The sequence below is a fragment of the Musa acuminata genome, chromosome BXJ1-5 (assembly GCF_036884655.1).
Source record: "Musa acuminata AAA Group cultivar baxijiao chromosome BXJ1-5, Cavendish_Baxijiao_AAA, whole genome shotgun sequence".
NCBI classification, from domain to species: Eukaryota; Viridiplantae; Streptophyta; class Magnoliopsida; order Zingiberales; family Musaceae; genus Musa; species Musa acuminata.
In genome coordinates, this window is record NC_088331.1 from 38,537,638 (window position 1) to 38,552,656 (window position 15,019).

Genomic DNA, 15,019 nt, shown 5'->3' on the forward strand with positions numbered 1-15,019 from the left:
GCCCCGGTCGAAGACTTTGGCATCCAAAGGTAATGGACCTTATCCTAACCCTAACCCTCTCTTGGCCAGAGCTTTTGTTTCGTGTAATGTTGTTTGTTTCTTGGGTTGATCTGTTCCTCGTCTTTTTTTTTCTGTTTTTTTTTTTTGGGGCGAAGCTTTTGGCATCAAAAGGTAATGTACCTTATCCTAACCCCAACACTAAGCGTGTCTTGGCCATAGATCTTTTCTTTCGCGTAAAGTTGTTTGTTTCTTGAGTTGATGATTTGTTCGTTATTTTCCTTCTGGCGAAGATTCTTGCATCAAAAAGTAATGTACCTTAGCCTAACCTAGCCCTATTGACCAGCGAGCTTTTCTTTCATGTAATGTTGTTTGTTTCTTGAGTCGATTTGTTTTTCATTTTCTCTGTTGGCGTAGATTTTGGCATCAAAAAGGTGATGTGTCTTATTATAACCCTAACCCTAAGCATATCTTGTCCAGAGAGCTTCGCAACATCTTATTATTAACTTCCATCTCCCTCCCTTGTTGATGCACCTCTTGCTCTCTCATCCACGATGGTTGTAGCACTTGAAGCTCAGTCGCGACATGGACTATCTGTCCCCTCCTGTCGACCAGATTTTGAATTTTTTTCATCAATTTCCTATCGACACCGAGCACCTCCGCTAGTGGCTCAAGCTCGAAGCGGTTGAGGATGTTGGTCCTCTTTTATATATATATATATGTATATGTATATATATATATATATATATATATATATATATATATATATATATATATATATATATATATATGTATGTATGTATGTATGTATGTATGTATGTATGTATGTATGTATGTATGTATGTATGTATGTATGTATATATATATATATGTATATGTATCTATGTATATATGTATATGTATATATATGTATATGTATCTATGTATATATATATATATATATGTATCTATGTATATGTATATATATATATGTATATGTATCTATGTATATATATGTATATATATCTATGTATATATGTATATGTATATTTATATATGTATATGTATATTTATATATATATATATATATATATATATATATGTATATGTATCTATGTATATATATGTATATATATCTATGTATATATGTATATGTATATTTATATATGTATATGTATTAATCATGGAAAACAAGGCCACTATTAAGCTAACAACTTGGCACAACCTCAATCTCTACTAGAGTGCATTCTGAGACAACATATTCCACCAAATATAATCGTAACGGATTGATCACAGAAGTGCCTGTTTTTAAACAACAACAACATGATTCAAATTTATGTGATGTGTATTTTATATAATTAGATAAGATATATTATAGATATAATTATATTCTAATTATAATTATCAATTGAATCTAATTTTGATTAAAAAAATTAAAAAATAATTTTGATAATAGAAATTTTTTTAATTACTTATTCTACATCAACTCTTGCCTATTTATAAATAATAGATAAGACCTCCTCGATAGATACTCAACATGAATTAATTATTGAGAGATTAGAAAATTAGATGTGTATCAAATTTTTTTTTTCTTTCCTGTAGCTAGTTACTAAAACTTATCAAAATCAAATGACAAGATGTGCGTGCACCCGCTCTCGATGCTTAAAAATAAACCATCCCAAAACTTATCATATTTACAATCTCATTGGAAGAAAAAAAAAAAAGAAGCTACAACGGGAAATCTACCATAGACGGATCGTATGCCCCGTAAGTTAGCCCTCCCGAACTTTGCCTATCATTTCTCCTCAATTTCAATATCGATGATGTCGGGTTCTGAAGCTTTAGAGGACGAATCGTTTCTACCCCTCGAGAAGCCATCTCTTGGCCGCCATACAATGTTCTTACAGCCGGTGCAACGGATCACCTGGTTGCGGCTGCCCACGAATTGCCTCTTACAAGCTGGACATGTTCCCTGTGTAACACAACACCCAAGTAACTTTTGTTTTGAATTGTGAAAGCTTGTGTAATAATAATAATAATAATAATAATAATAATAATAATAATAATAAATTATGCTGAAAACACTGAGAAGCAAATAAAAACATACAACATCGAAGCATAAGAGTCGTGAATAAAACATTGTTTTTGTCTGTCGACAAAAACTACCTTGAGCATTCATAAGCCAATGTGTTTGCAATCCTTTCTGAAGCAGAATGGGTTGATTAAATCAAACATTAAATTTGTTAAAAATCCTAGTTATGATTAAACAACATCTGGACCCTAATTTAATTTGACAAGATATTACTTCTCACTGGGGTAACTAAAGCCAAGTTTAATTTGACAACATGGTTCGCCACTGTGTTAACGTACTACTTTAATTCACTCTAATTTCACCCATCTCAAATTTATAAACTCAGTTAATAAGAAAGCTAGAATCCCAATCCAAGTTTCATCTTCAATTCATTCAAGCTCCAATCCATTTCTAATACAGTTTCCTTTCATCGCAACATCTAATCGAAAAAAGCCAATCCCAACAGAACAATATTCTGAAACTTAAACATAAAACAAAGCCCCATCACAAGTGAATACAACACAACCATCACAACAAGAACCACTAGAATTCACTATACCACCATAACAACTTTTTATTGTTACACATAGTACACATTGGTAAAAATGGTATATATGATGAATCTAAAGGAATTTATGATACTGTCCATCTCAGGTTTACCTTTTTCTTCCTTCCTTTTTCTATTTAAAATTCTGTTTCCTATTAAATGAAGTCATAATATACTAACTTATGTTACATTTGCTCAAAAGAAACATGTATTTCATTTGATCCTTTAAAAATTTCTCATTTATATAATTCAGGACCACTTTTCGACTTGTCAATTCAATTCTAAAAGCTTCTTGATTCTGTGTAGGATACAGATCTTGACAACCTAACTAGATTTATGCAAATATGTTCAAAATGAAAGCCAACCATTGTGACAAATGAGCAAGAGCAAACTCAGCCAGCATGCTTATGTGACAGAAATTGATTTTGGAGTGTTCTCGAAACTCAAATCTTCCAGTGATCCACAGAGGAGTAGCTAAAAGGAATTGCCTATGGAATCAAATTGATATAAGGATTGGAAATGTTTCTTCGGGTAAAGAAACACCTTTGCCAATCACTTGATTATATGGAGACAAAAAATAGTAGCTAGAGTGACCGAGTCGAAGAATTAAAAGTCTCAACCCACAAGAAACCTCAGAACGGAGTAGACCTTAGGAAACTGCTATCATCACAATGCTTATTTAAAAGATGATTACCATAGGACAAAATTAGACTACATTCTTGTCGGCACCGAAACCAACACAGCCTAGAACCACCCTACAAGGGCATGTGAGGCACAATTCGGTGGTTTACTATACCTAATACTTAGTCTTTACAGACACCAACTGTTACGACATCATCTGACGGTAAAACTAATCCATTAACTAATCCAAGATGCTTAAACCTAAATTAATGATCATCAAGCCTGATAAACCAATTCAAATTTCCTTGACTTTCAATCTGGAACTAAACTGGCATGTCACCACTTTAGTGTAGTCACTGAGTTGTGCCTCCACTTGGTCAGTCACATATCATAATATAAAGTATAAATCACAACAACGTGTGCAATCTTTCTTGGTCTGGGTCACTTCATAATGACCAACATGGACAGGAATTGTTTACCAGATTGTATATTAAGAAAAATAAAATGGAATGTAATTTCAGTTCGATTGTGTGATCAAGTGAGTAGTTTCAAATAGTTCACATAATTTAGAAAGTCGATGATAATACAAGGTGCACAGTGCAAGTAATAGGCATCAAGGAAAACAGCAAAATGCATATGCTATAGCGAAGCACTGATAGGCAGTGCCTTATATATCCATAAAGAAGCCATAGAAAGGCAGTGGCTTATATAGATCATGAATGAACAAAAAGAATGTAGAACTTGGAGCAAAACTTAGCTAGGATCACATAAAGGAAACCAAAGATACATATCAACATAGACACTACATACTCACTGATGGTTATTAAAAAAATGGATCTGATATACAAAAGGAGAATATCAGCAAAAAAAATCCCAAAAAGAAGGAATCTCACAAATTGTTATTTTCTTAATCAAAATGATATTATGTAGATATTGACAAAAATGATATACAAGTCACAAGGCTCAGGTATGGCAAGGATGTCAATTGAAGCTTGAAATTTTGCATGAAATTCACATATATATATATATATATATATATATATATATATATATATACAGCACAAAATCTTATGACAGTATTGTATAATTCACGATGGTAAACTAATGGACAGAAAGGAACAACAAATCACACAAAGAAATGGACAACCTAAGGAAGCCATTTACCATTGCACAAAAATGAACTACAAGAACACAGACCATATCTTCAGCTTGAAGTTTCCGGATCAAAGCGAACACTGTTGTAATGATAACTTGTGATGACAATATAATGGGATATCAGGTCAACAGTCAACACACACATGCACCTTCAATCCCAGAGCAGTACCAAACCACTAACTAAAGTTAGAACTTGCATCACAATAAGGAAAACCAAAGAAAATAAGTAATTTGAAGAAAGATACTATCATATATCCTTTCTATCTAATCAAGAAGGTAATGTAATTTTCTCTGTTATGCAATTAAGCAAATTGTGCATAGCAACAAAAAACAGAGAATATGTAGAAATGCACCCAATATATGTCGGGTTGCTTAAAAGAACCTACAGAGTAAGAAATTGACAGACAGAGAAAAATTAAATATCTAATGAAATATAAGTTACCTGAATAGCAAAGTTGTTGGCAAGTGTTCCAATAAGAAGAGGAGCAACAAATGGTAACACCCATGTAGCTAAAATGAAAAATCTGAACAGCCACCCAGATAATGCAAACCAGAGGAAGAAGATAGTCTACAAAAAAGAGGGTATTAAGGATATAAAACAAATAGCATATACCCCAAGGAAACAAGCATGGATATGAAGAATCCAAATCATGTACATCTTAACAAGTAAAGAACATATTGAATTGAGATTAGACATAGTTAAGCATCATGATCCAAGATAAAGGGCACCCAAATGTACGTGACTCTCGTCTATATAGGATCTAGGAGGGTAAGTGTTATGATCTTATGATAATATTTAATATCATCTTCTTCATGTTTATGCCATTTAAAATTATAAAAATGATCCAGGTTTTATCTTAAAATATGTCCACCTCAACCCAGGAAATGATACTTGCAACTAAATAGAGCATGCCTTTTGTATTAAAAAATATTTATCTTCTCATTTGAATTGAATAAATGGATTACTTAGCTTATTGAAAAAGCACTGCAAAAATATAATGTTCTATAATTGCTGTTAGCATGATGAAAGTGGATAGTCATTGCATGATTGTAGTTTCCATAAATGTTTGACTCCAGCACAAAATGCATAATACATACCACTTTGTGTGGTAGCAGCAATGAACTAAAAATAGCCTGTATCGACACCTTCATTGGTCCACCAAAGTGGAGTAAGATGTTAGAAACCTATATGGTACAGACTGTTCTAATTGATTGAGAAGTCCTCCAATTACAATATGTAGACATAACCAGCTTTTTGGCTTTTTGGCTCAACCATCCAACTAAGAATGAAGCATCAAGGATCAAAGAAGTAGCCCTTTTTGGCTTTTTGTCTTTCTTGTAGTGAGAAACACAGGCCCTTTTTGTTAAGTTTAACCACGGGCTATGCAGTGTGCTAATTGAACATGAGTTGCAAGGATCAAAGAAGCTAAACATGTACAAATGGAGAGTTTGGTTGAAAAAATGGAGTTTGTCAAGCATTTGATGATCTCGACGTTGCTAGATGTCAGTATATATTAATGTGTGCTTCTTATTAACAAGGAACATCTTGGTTAGTTCCTCCTAAAATATTTAAGGAGCTTCATTAAGAAATTTTGGCATGGCTGTAAACCTAATTAGGGTTCAAATATGAGCTCAAGCGAAACTAGAGAAAAGGAACTTTTTGTTATTTATGCAAATTAAATGCTCTACTAAAAGGACACAAGGTGGACTAGTTACAAGGCTAATCAAGAGCTAATAGTCATATTAAATTTGGCAAAGTAAATGGTCAACCTAATGTACAAATATATTTAACAGATCAACTATGATTTTTTTTTTTTAGTCCAACTAGTCCCGTTATATGTGACACCAGCAACCTAATCAACCAAACAAAACCATGACCTAACAAAGGAAGTGAAGGAAATGTAACTGTACTCAAGTAATAGAATTTCCTCTTGGATGTCCTCAGTTCTTTTATCTGTATACCCATTTATAGCTGGACTTCCAAGTGATTAAAATTCAGCATGTACATCCACCTTGACGACAGGCAATGCATTTGACGAAAACAGACCAATTTAATTATCATTACATGCGCCAATCTAGAATCAAGATTAAAGATTGGCAATCAAGAAAATGGAGACAAGAGTCAAGATTAGCAATCAAGAAAACGGAGACAAGAGTCAAGATTAGCAATCAAGAAAACGGAGACAAGATTCAACACTAGCAGTGTGATCAAGAAAATGAAGATAATATTCAAATATTAGTAGCAATCAAGAAAGTTGAGACAAGATTCGACACTGGTAGTAATCAAGAAAACGAAGATAATGCTTACGGTTAGTAAAAGTAAGAGAAAGAGAACTCACGGCCACGCTTCTGCCTAGGGGTGTTTGCAGAAAGCCATTAAGCTCTCTCCTGTACTGCGGAAAAGAATCCAAAAGAAGCATCAGAGTCTTGAAAGAGTGGCCAAAAGGATCGATCGAAAAGGAAGCGAAACCGAACCCGAGGCCAATTCCTGGAGAAATCCACGGAGAACGACCTCCACTGCCGCCCGATCCCCAGCTCCTGGTCAATCTTGCGGGCCCAGTTGGCGGCGGCGCGGGCGGCAGAGTCAAACCGCCGGAAGAGATCGTAGCGGCGTTCGAGGCGCTCGGCGGCGCGGCGGGCCTCGAAGGCGACCTGCTCGATCCCGTTGTTGGCGCTCCGCCATGCGTCCCGTAGGGCCTCGCCGGAGGCGACGCGCCTCGCGAACCCGTCCAGGTCGCTCCGGCGGAAGGCCCGGACGGGCGCGCCGGGGCGGTGGGAGACGAGGAGGGGCGACGGGGCGACCAACCCAAAGGCGGAGGGGCGAGCCCACGGGACGCTCGTGGTCGCCATGGATGGACTAAGCCGCAGGTGGAGTCGGCGCGGATTTGGTTATTTGGTGGTTGTTGGGTTAGGCGTTTCGGCGTCAAATAAGACAAATATGAGGTTAAAAGACTAGTTTTTCTTTTTCTTTACCTTTATTCTTTTCTTATAGGATAAATTCATTAAAATTTTTTAAATAATACTCTAATATTAAAAAAATATCATAAAATATTTTTTAAATTATTCATTTTATCCCTGTCGACTATCGCCCTCCGCTTAGTTGTTGATTGCCCCTCCATCTGAATAGTCGGTCATTGTTCGCGACCATGTGCAGAGCCAACCAACGATAGAGGCCTCACCTTTGTCGAATCCCAACAATCACCTCCATCGCCCATAGGCCTCGCCCTTGCCGTAGTTCTCATCGTCGAGGTCTACGAATTCCTCATGCTATTGACCGTAGAAAAAGAAGAACGAGAGGCCTCGCACCTTTGTAAGGGATGGTGCAAGGAGGCAAGGGTAATGGTGTAGGTCAAAAATGACGATGAGTCTCACGAAGATAAGAGTTAGATAATCTTTTTATATAATCACAAACGTTCTACATTAATTTTTGAAAGTTAAAATACTATATGAGAATTTCTCATAAATATTTTTTTTTCTTTTTTGAGGATTCACCTTTATCTTATTTGCACATAAATTTGTTTGCGTGTGAATATCATATAAAGAAGGCACGTAAAGGTTGAAACTACGGCAGGGAAACAATGCTATGACGTCGAGGGATTTGTAGTTGCTAATCCCAGAGATTTCATGCAATTGCCAAAGCTCAAGTCATGTCTATAACAAGTACATCGAAGATCATGATAACTGAATCACAACACAACCATGTCGTCAACCAGCTCGACGTACATGCAAAAACGCTTGCACTGAAAAGTACATACACAGCAAAAGATTAGAAAAAACCTCAGTAAATGTAATATATTTTCCATCAAGGAGTGATATAGAATCTGCAAGACAACAATGATGGACAGGAAACAACAAATGAGATTGCTTCTCGGACCAAAGCTTGAATATGATCCACACAGTTTTATCCAAACTCTGCGGATTGGCTTTTTGCCTGCCTGCATTCTGCGTGGAAATAATTCATTGGCAAAAGAAAAAGAAAAGTGTATGCGTTTTTGCTAGGAAACGAAGCACAGAATCTTCAATTACAGTTTTATGTTTGGTGTATACACAGGAAAGCATCCATGGTTTAGCACCGGCGACGACTCGGATCTATTAGCTTTCAGCAATCACACAAGAGGTGACAGATGGTGGACCTCCAGATTCTGTATTGCACTTGTTGCTCGAACATGATCTGGATGGCTCCCCCAGTGGTGCCAAGAGTTATCGAGTAGAAGCCATGATCATCCTTAGAAATGCCACCTTCCTTCAAATCCTCCATTGCATTAAATATCGTACCTGAAAAAGAAGTATATTAGAATGAGCATAAAATATCGATGCGTGCAGTAGCTTAATCTTTATACAGAGAGAATGACTAAAGCATTCTTGAAAGTCAACTTGTTTGAATCATTTTGGCACAAAAATGTTGATATCCACAGCAGCACTTTTACAGGACGCCGGATGAGGTTGGCAGTATCTTACACTCTGTGTATGTGCTGATTACTCCACGAATGTGTTTCTTCCTTAATCTTATTGTAAGCTTATCACGCTTGAGGAAAATGTACACCAATCTTTGTCGAACTTTCCCTGCAAAACATCCACTCACGATGCAAGCCTAGTCATGGAATGTAATAAATAGTTCAGGAAAGTTCATCGGAGCAAATGAATGCTTGCAGGTACGGTATCATGTCTGATGATGAGGATTTCGACCATGAGTTCTTACCTTCAGGCATGCGGACAGGAAGTCGAGCACCTCTTGCAAGGGTCTTCTGGTCTTCTGATGCATGCCTACCAGCTGCTGCTCTCAGTTCGAGTGTGGCAGCTCCTCTTAAACCTACAGTAATTAACCTTTTTTTATGATGTGAATTCATGGAATGCTACGTCTGAGTTGATATCTAGACAAGACTCCTTGAGTCATCTGTAGAAGAGGTCGTAAATGGTGCATTACATGTTGCAGTCAGCGTGACCATATCAGCTGAAGTTTTGGTCGCTAGGCCTGTGCTGATGGCAGATGCAACACCCTCTCTGTTGGCCCCCACGGACTCGGCTGCTTCGGCGCACACAGTTGCGACCAAAGCTGCGGCAGAGGCAACCACAGCGTTCATCTTCTCATCCAAAGCCCCTCCTCCCATGCCTGTCATGCTCGTGCTCTTTGCATTCGTTGGTTCCAACCTAGAATTGGCAGAGATGCCTGCGATGGCCGCAGCCAGCCTCGCGACGGAGAGTGCTGCATGGACTCGAGCCTCCCGGACTCGCACTTTCTCGTTTCTCTTCTCTCTGCATCCTCTGGACAAGCTGCTAAAGAGTTCCACACCCAACCATGCCTTCATTCGTCCAACGTTCATCTGTGCAATTTCGAAGAAATCACACTGTAACGAGACCGATGTGGCCTTGGCTTCATCTTCCCTCGTAAACATGCAGTAATGAGACAAAAGTATTTGAACGTGTTCTTTCCTCAGGACTTACCCAACCAAAGTGTAGTTGCTTGAGCTTTCCTGATCGCACAAGATTTCCAGTTGAAAGCAGTGTCTAAAGTGACCATGAGCAACAGAAGACAGTCAGCTAACTTACCCGAACTAGATGACCATCTAATTTACACAAGGGTGAGAGAGGTTCTTACCAGTGCTTGCTCCAATCTGGTTTTATCATCCTCCTCGAATTGGACAAGGTTTTCCTCTGTTTGCTGCTCCTGGAGCCCTTGGTCAAGCTCCCCGCCCTGCATCCAAGATTCAAACCACCCATGTGAATTGACATTCATGACAGCCATTGATGACTTGAATGTGCCAGGAATTGGTTTAGCATTTGATGCACCATGGGTAGCTGTGAAGGGCTTAATCATGGTGGAATGTGATCTCGGACACTAATTATTGGCTGCTCGAGAGATATGCATGGATCACTACCTATCGATGCATCCATCAAAACTCATTTTGACGATTCAGAGTTCAGATGTTCAAGTGGCTGATCAGTATGACATATCAGCTTCGGTGAACGCTCAGCAGAATGATGATCGGTCACAGAGCTTCTCAACAAGGACAGAGCTAATAAGTATATGCCATATGTCCTCCTTCACATGCATCACCAAGCCAAGCCGTATGGTCCTCCTCTTTAAGCTTTCTTGGGTCTCACGTACTAAATTCCATATCTTCACGTCTCCAGAGACAAAAGTATAATAGACAGGGCGTGTAGTATGACTTCTGCCGAACATAGTATATAACGAACATGGATTAGAATTAGCTCCTTTGACTACTTACGTTTGACCAAAGTATTTGAGAGAAATCCGAGGAAGATGGGCTCCAAGTTCCAGAGAGGAACTCCATGGCCTCGTTAGGACTTTTGAGGACCTCCGATGGACAATAATATGTCGACAGCTGTGACTTCTCCTTGAACAACTCGATCTGTCCTTGCTCCTCGAGTTTCTCCATTTTCTCATCCTGAAGTAGATTTAGAACAGCAGAATAATATTCAGAGTCAGATAGCCACAATTTAATCACATAACCGGTACATGTTTCTGCAAGAGTTCCATATGATCATTTGGGCTGTTCAAGTTTCAATCATCCGTGAGGCCAATGAGGGCCAAAAGACTTGCATTAAGGAATTTAAAACCAGATTTAGTTGACAAGTTTAAGAATTACTTTAATTCGATGTGCTAAGTCGGGCGAATACCATGAAGTAGGGAACTGAAGGATGTCTTGAGAATGACACTCTCTCTACTTTAGTTCCTCTTCTTGTTCTCTCCATCTTGAACCACTTTAATCTGTTCAGGAAGCAGATACAGAGCACAAGGAGACAGAAACTTCATTCATTGCCTATACTAAGTAGCTTTTCTGATGATATGTTCAGTTCATCAAATGTCAGACAAAGCCAGTGAGCTAAAAATCACTTATTCCTTGAGTAGAGTTTCCACTCCTCAAAAAGTACAGGCATGCATGGTAAGTACAATAGAATCAAAGAAGTTCTTAGGAAAGAAAACAAGAGAAGAAGAAAAGCCCAAAGGCTAATAGGGTCATGAGAAACAAAAGTGTGCCATTTTAACAAAACGGAGGGGAGGTCTCCCCAAGCATGCAGTCATCACAAGAGCAAACACCATTCCATGAGTGTCAAGAGATGTCAGGCGATATGCAACAAGCTAAAAGTAGAAGGAACAAATCACTGATGCCAATATAAAGCTGAAATGAAAATAATGGGAACTTACTCGAAATAGAAGGCCCAAGGAATGTGTCAAGAAGCTCTTTGCCTGACGCGTGCATCCTCGGAGCTGTTATGCACATTCTTAAAGAAGACTTCACGAGGAGGAAGGCACCAAACAAAGAATACCCAACTTCTCTTAAACTATTCTATATCTTGGAATTATCATTTGTGTGCAAATAACTAGTCATCAAATTGGATCGTATCAGATCAACAACTTAACTCGTACAGAGTCATGTTCTTCACTTGTGATTGGCAAATGATATCCTCGGTATCAACATGCTCTTTTCTGTATCTTTTTCTTTTTTATTCTGAAGCTTTTGTGGAAAGAAAGTAAGAGAGACCACAGCAGCTGCTCAAAATAATAGAGCGAAGAAGCTAGTAGACCACAGCCATGGAGATATTAAAGCAGAAAGGAAAGCTAGGTAAAAATTGATGTAGATGGCCTTGCAAAAATATGCATTGGTGATTAGTCATATCACATTATTTTCTATGGAAATTTATAATGAACAATGAAGACTAGTTCGTGTCTATTATCCAACAAAAAAAAGCACTAATTGATGTAGAACTATCTTAGGTTTTTGCATGTCTATGTCCTACCAGCATATGTCATCCTTGTTAGGTTTCCTACAGGAAGCATTCTTCAAGGATCAATCACGCAATGTAGGAAGCATGAGTTACCTATAATCCTTCTCCTGGGGAAGCTTCTTTTAATGAGCATGTGCATCTGCAGTACCTCATCAGGAAGGAATGCAAGCAGTGCATCTCCATACCACGCAGCACAATTTTCACAATGGCGTGCGTCTAAATGGGTTGATTAGGCCCTAAGCAACTAATAATTGGGGCCACAGCACATGTTGATGCTCCCCAAGTGACACGATCATCCACGCCCCATCAGCTTGTGCCGTCATCTTTCTTGCTTGGTGCAGCACCTACTGTGCTGCTGTAAAGAGGGATGAGTTCTATCAGACAACCAGTACCAAGTTGACTAAATTAATATAAATCGACAAGGAAATTCTACTTCAGTTTGAGAAAAGCAAAAGCATTGTGAAAGCTCTTCACGTGTGTAATGTTACATACTTCATGCAAATAGATTACAGAGGAGGAACTCTCGAAAGCAAATATTTCCTTCCCCGCTTGCATCCTGCAATGACGAGAATGACTAATGTTCTTGCTCTGTCACCACCAACAGGCTGTTGGGCTGACAGCCCACGAATTTAGTTAATTAGTCAGTTTTAATAGTCCCCCATCTCTCTTTTAATCTAATCTTCGATCTAATAAGGAAGGATGATAGTAGTGAAAATAAGGAGAAAAATTACAGCAATTAGGTAGAAAATTACAAAAGCAACTTGATTCATAAAATAAGAGAAAATGATAGAAAAATAAGAGAAGGAAATAGAAAAAGATAAGTACAACACAGAGAGACTATTCTCAATCATCCAGGTAGTATTCTAATATTAAGTTAGATTAGATCTGATTCTTATTATAATTATTTGGGAAGAATTTTGATATTATGCTAATCCTTATATCCCAGTTATTATCTTGAGATTGTTACTTGGGTTTGAGCAAAAGATTCTGAGATTTGTATATTCATTATTCTTATAATGGATTATCTCTCGTTTGCTCGATGATTTTTAACCTTCACGTTGGAGGGATTTTTCACGTAAATCTTAGTGTCATATTTGATTGTGATATTTATTTAATTTCGTTATGTATTATGGCTTGCTTATATTTGTTTGTATATAAAGTTTGTTCTCTCTTTTTATCCCATCAATTGGTATCAGAGCAAGGTTTTGGTAATTTAATTTTTTGTGTTTGAACATGGAGGCCGGTAGTGTTTCTCGCATGATTAGCTTGAATGGAAACAATTGGATGATATAAAAACCAAGAATAGAAAATCTCTTATATTGCAAAGATTTATATGGACCTTTGTAGGGGGATAGTGCAAAGCCCGCAACTATGATAGATGATGAGTAGAAGATATTAGATTGAAAAACTATCTGGTTTATTCGACAGTGGCTCGATGATAGTGTCTTTCACTATGTTTCTACTGAAAGTTCTATATATTCTCTTAGGAAAAAGTTGGAAGGTCACTATAAAAGAAAAACAACTGGTAACAAAGCTTTCTTGATCACAAAACTTATAAAATTGAAATATAAAGTGTTAGGAACCAATCGGCATTGAGAGAGGGGGGTGAATTAGTACAACAATAAAAACACCGATTTTGAAAAAATACTTCGTACGATAAAAATCGATCCCGAAAATATGCTTGATTTGAAAGCGTGTTCGTAAATGTGTTGAAAGCAGTAAGCAAGTAAGTAGTTTGTAGTTAAAGTAAATTGCCCAAAATAAATGCAAACCAGATTTTATAGTGGTTCGATCGTCGTGACCTACCTCCACTCCTCTGATTCCTCTTCCGACGAGGCCACCGACATCCACTATCGGTCTTCCTTCAATAGGCGAAGATCAACCACCTTTTACAGCTCTTTCTCCTTTTACCAGGTTTAGGAGATAACCCTTACACCCCTACTTACTCATCTCTCAAACTATTTTAACACTTAGAACTTTAAGAGGAGTTTCACACATAATTACAATAGAGTTTTCTTTCCTTTTTTACTCTCAGTTGTGTGTAACTTAACTAGGGATGAGAGGGGTATTTCTAGGCTTCAAGTGGATTCAAACTTGGAGCCTAAAAATATCTCATCCCGGGTTTCGGGGTACGGGAGGTACCACCGCTTGTGCTGGGTGGTACCACTGCCTAGCACCCTACCATTGGGCGATACCACCTCCTGACACGGTTTCGGAGACTGTGCCACGATAGTGCCAACTCTTGGATCACTGTTTGGGCCCTTCATTAGGCCCAACACAATCCTTACATGGGCCTAATTGGCCCCTAATTTGGTTGGCCCAATTTCAATCCCAGTTATGTGCTAACTACGAAATCTAAGACATTTCCTAAGCTAAACAAATCCATAAGTCTAGGTTTCTTCAAGCGAGCTTCCAGCGATCTTCTAGCGGAATTCCGACGATCTCTCGATAATGTTTTAACGGACATCTGGCAAACTCTTGAACTTCACGATGATCTTCTTGGCGAGTTCCGACGAGCTTCTTCTAACAAGCTTCTGGGTTTCTCGGTCAATTTTGGCAAAACTTTCGACGAACGTCTGGACTTTAGATGAACTCTCGAACTCCCAACAAAATCGCATTCTTAAATTCGAGACTTCATTTTGCTTTATGCTTTGCTATTGTAGTTAATCTTGTACACGTAAAATACACTTCAATCTAGACAATTATTACTAAACATGAATCATGTTGTCCGGCATGTCATTGGTCCATCGACGCTTCGTCCGATTCTTCGGTGCATTGTCTTCTCTTGTAGCCTATTGCCCAATCGGTCAGTTGACCTCCACAACTCCAATATCCTTGGCGCAATATCCGCTCTTCTTGGCCCGATGCCCGAACTCATGGCCTAAAGCCTTCTGTCGATA

General features: G+C 38.1%; 2 protein-coding genes across 2 annotated transcripts; both read right to left on the bottom strand.

Moving 5' to 3' along the window:
• Positions 1 to 1,548: 1,548 nt before the first annotated feature.
• LOC103985861 (uncharacterized) lies at positions 1,549 to 7,281 on the bottom strand. The gene is made up of 4 exons (XM_009403721.3): positions 6,846 to 7,281; positions 6,710 to 6,763; positions 4,813 to 4,938; positions 1,549 to 1,948 (listed from the first exon to the last, which is right to left on the bottom strand). The coding sequence occupies exons 1-4, from the start codon at positions 7,218 to 7,220 to the stop codon at positions 1,772 to 1,774; spliced, it is 732 nt and encodes a 243-aa protein (XP_009401996.2). The 5' UTR covers positions 7,221 to 7,281; the 3' UTR covers positions 1,549 to 1,771.
• A 1,083-nt stretch (positions 7,282 to 8,364) lies between these two features.
• Positions 8,365 to 14,737, bottom strand: LOC135673950 (VAN3-binding protein-like). Its single transcript, XM_065183345.1, has 8 exons — positions 14,585 to 14,737; positions 10,598 to 10,777; positions 9,967 to 10,062; positions 9,813 to 9,875; positions 9,295 to 9,691; positions 9,070 to 9,180; positions 8,829 to 8,933; positions 8,365 to 8,645 (listed from the first exon to the last, which is right to left on the bottom strand). The coding sequence occupies exons 1-8, from the start codon at positions 14,735 to 14,737 to the stop codon at positions 8,470 to 8,472; spliced, it is 1,281 nt and encodes a 426-aa protein (XP_065039417.1). The 3' UTR covers positions 8,365 to 8,469.
• Positions 14,738 to 15,019: the final 282 nt, after the last annotated feature.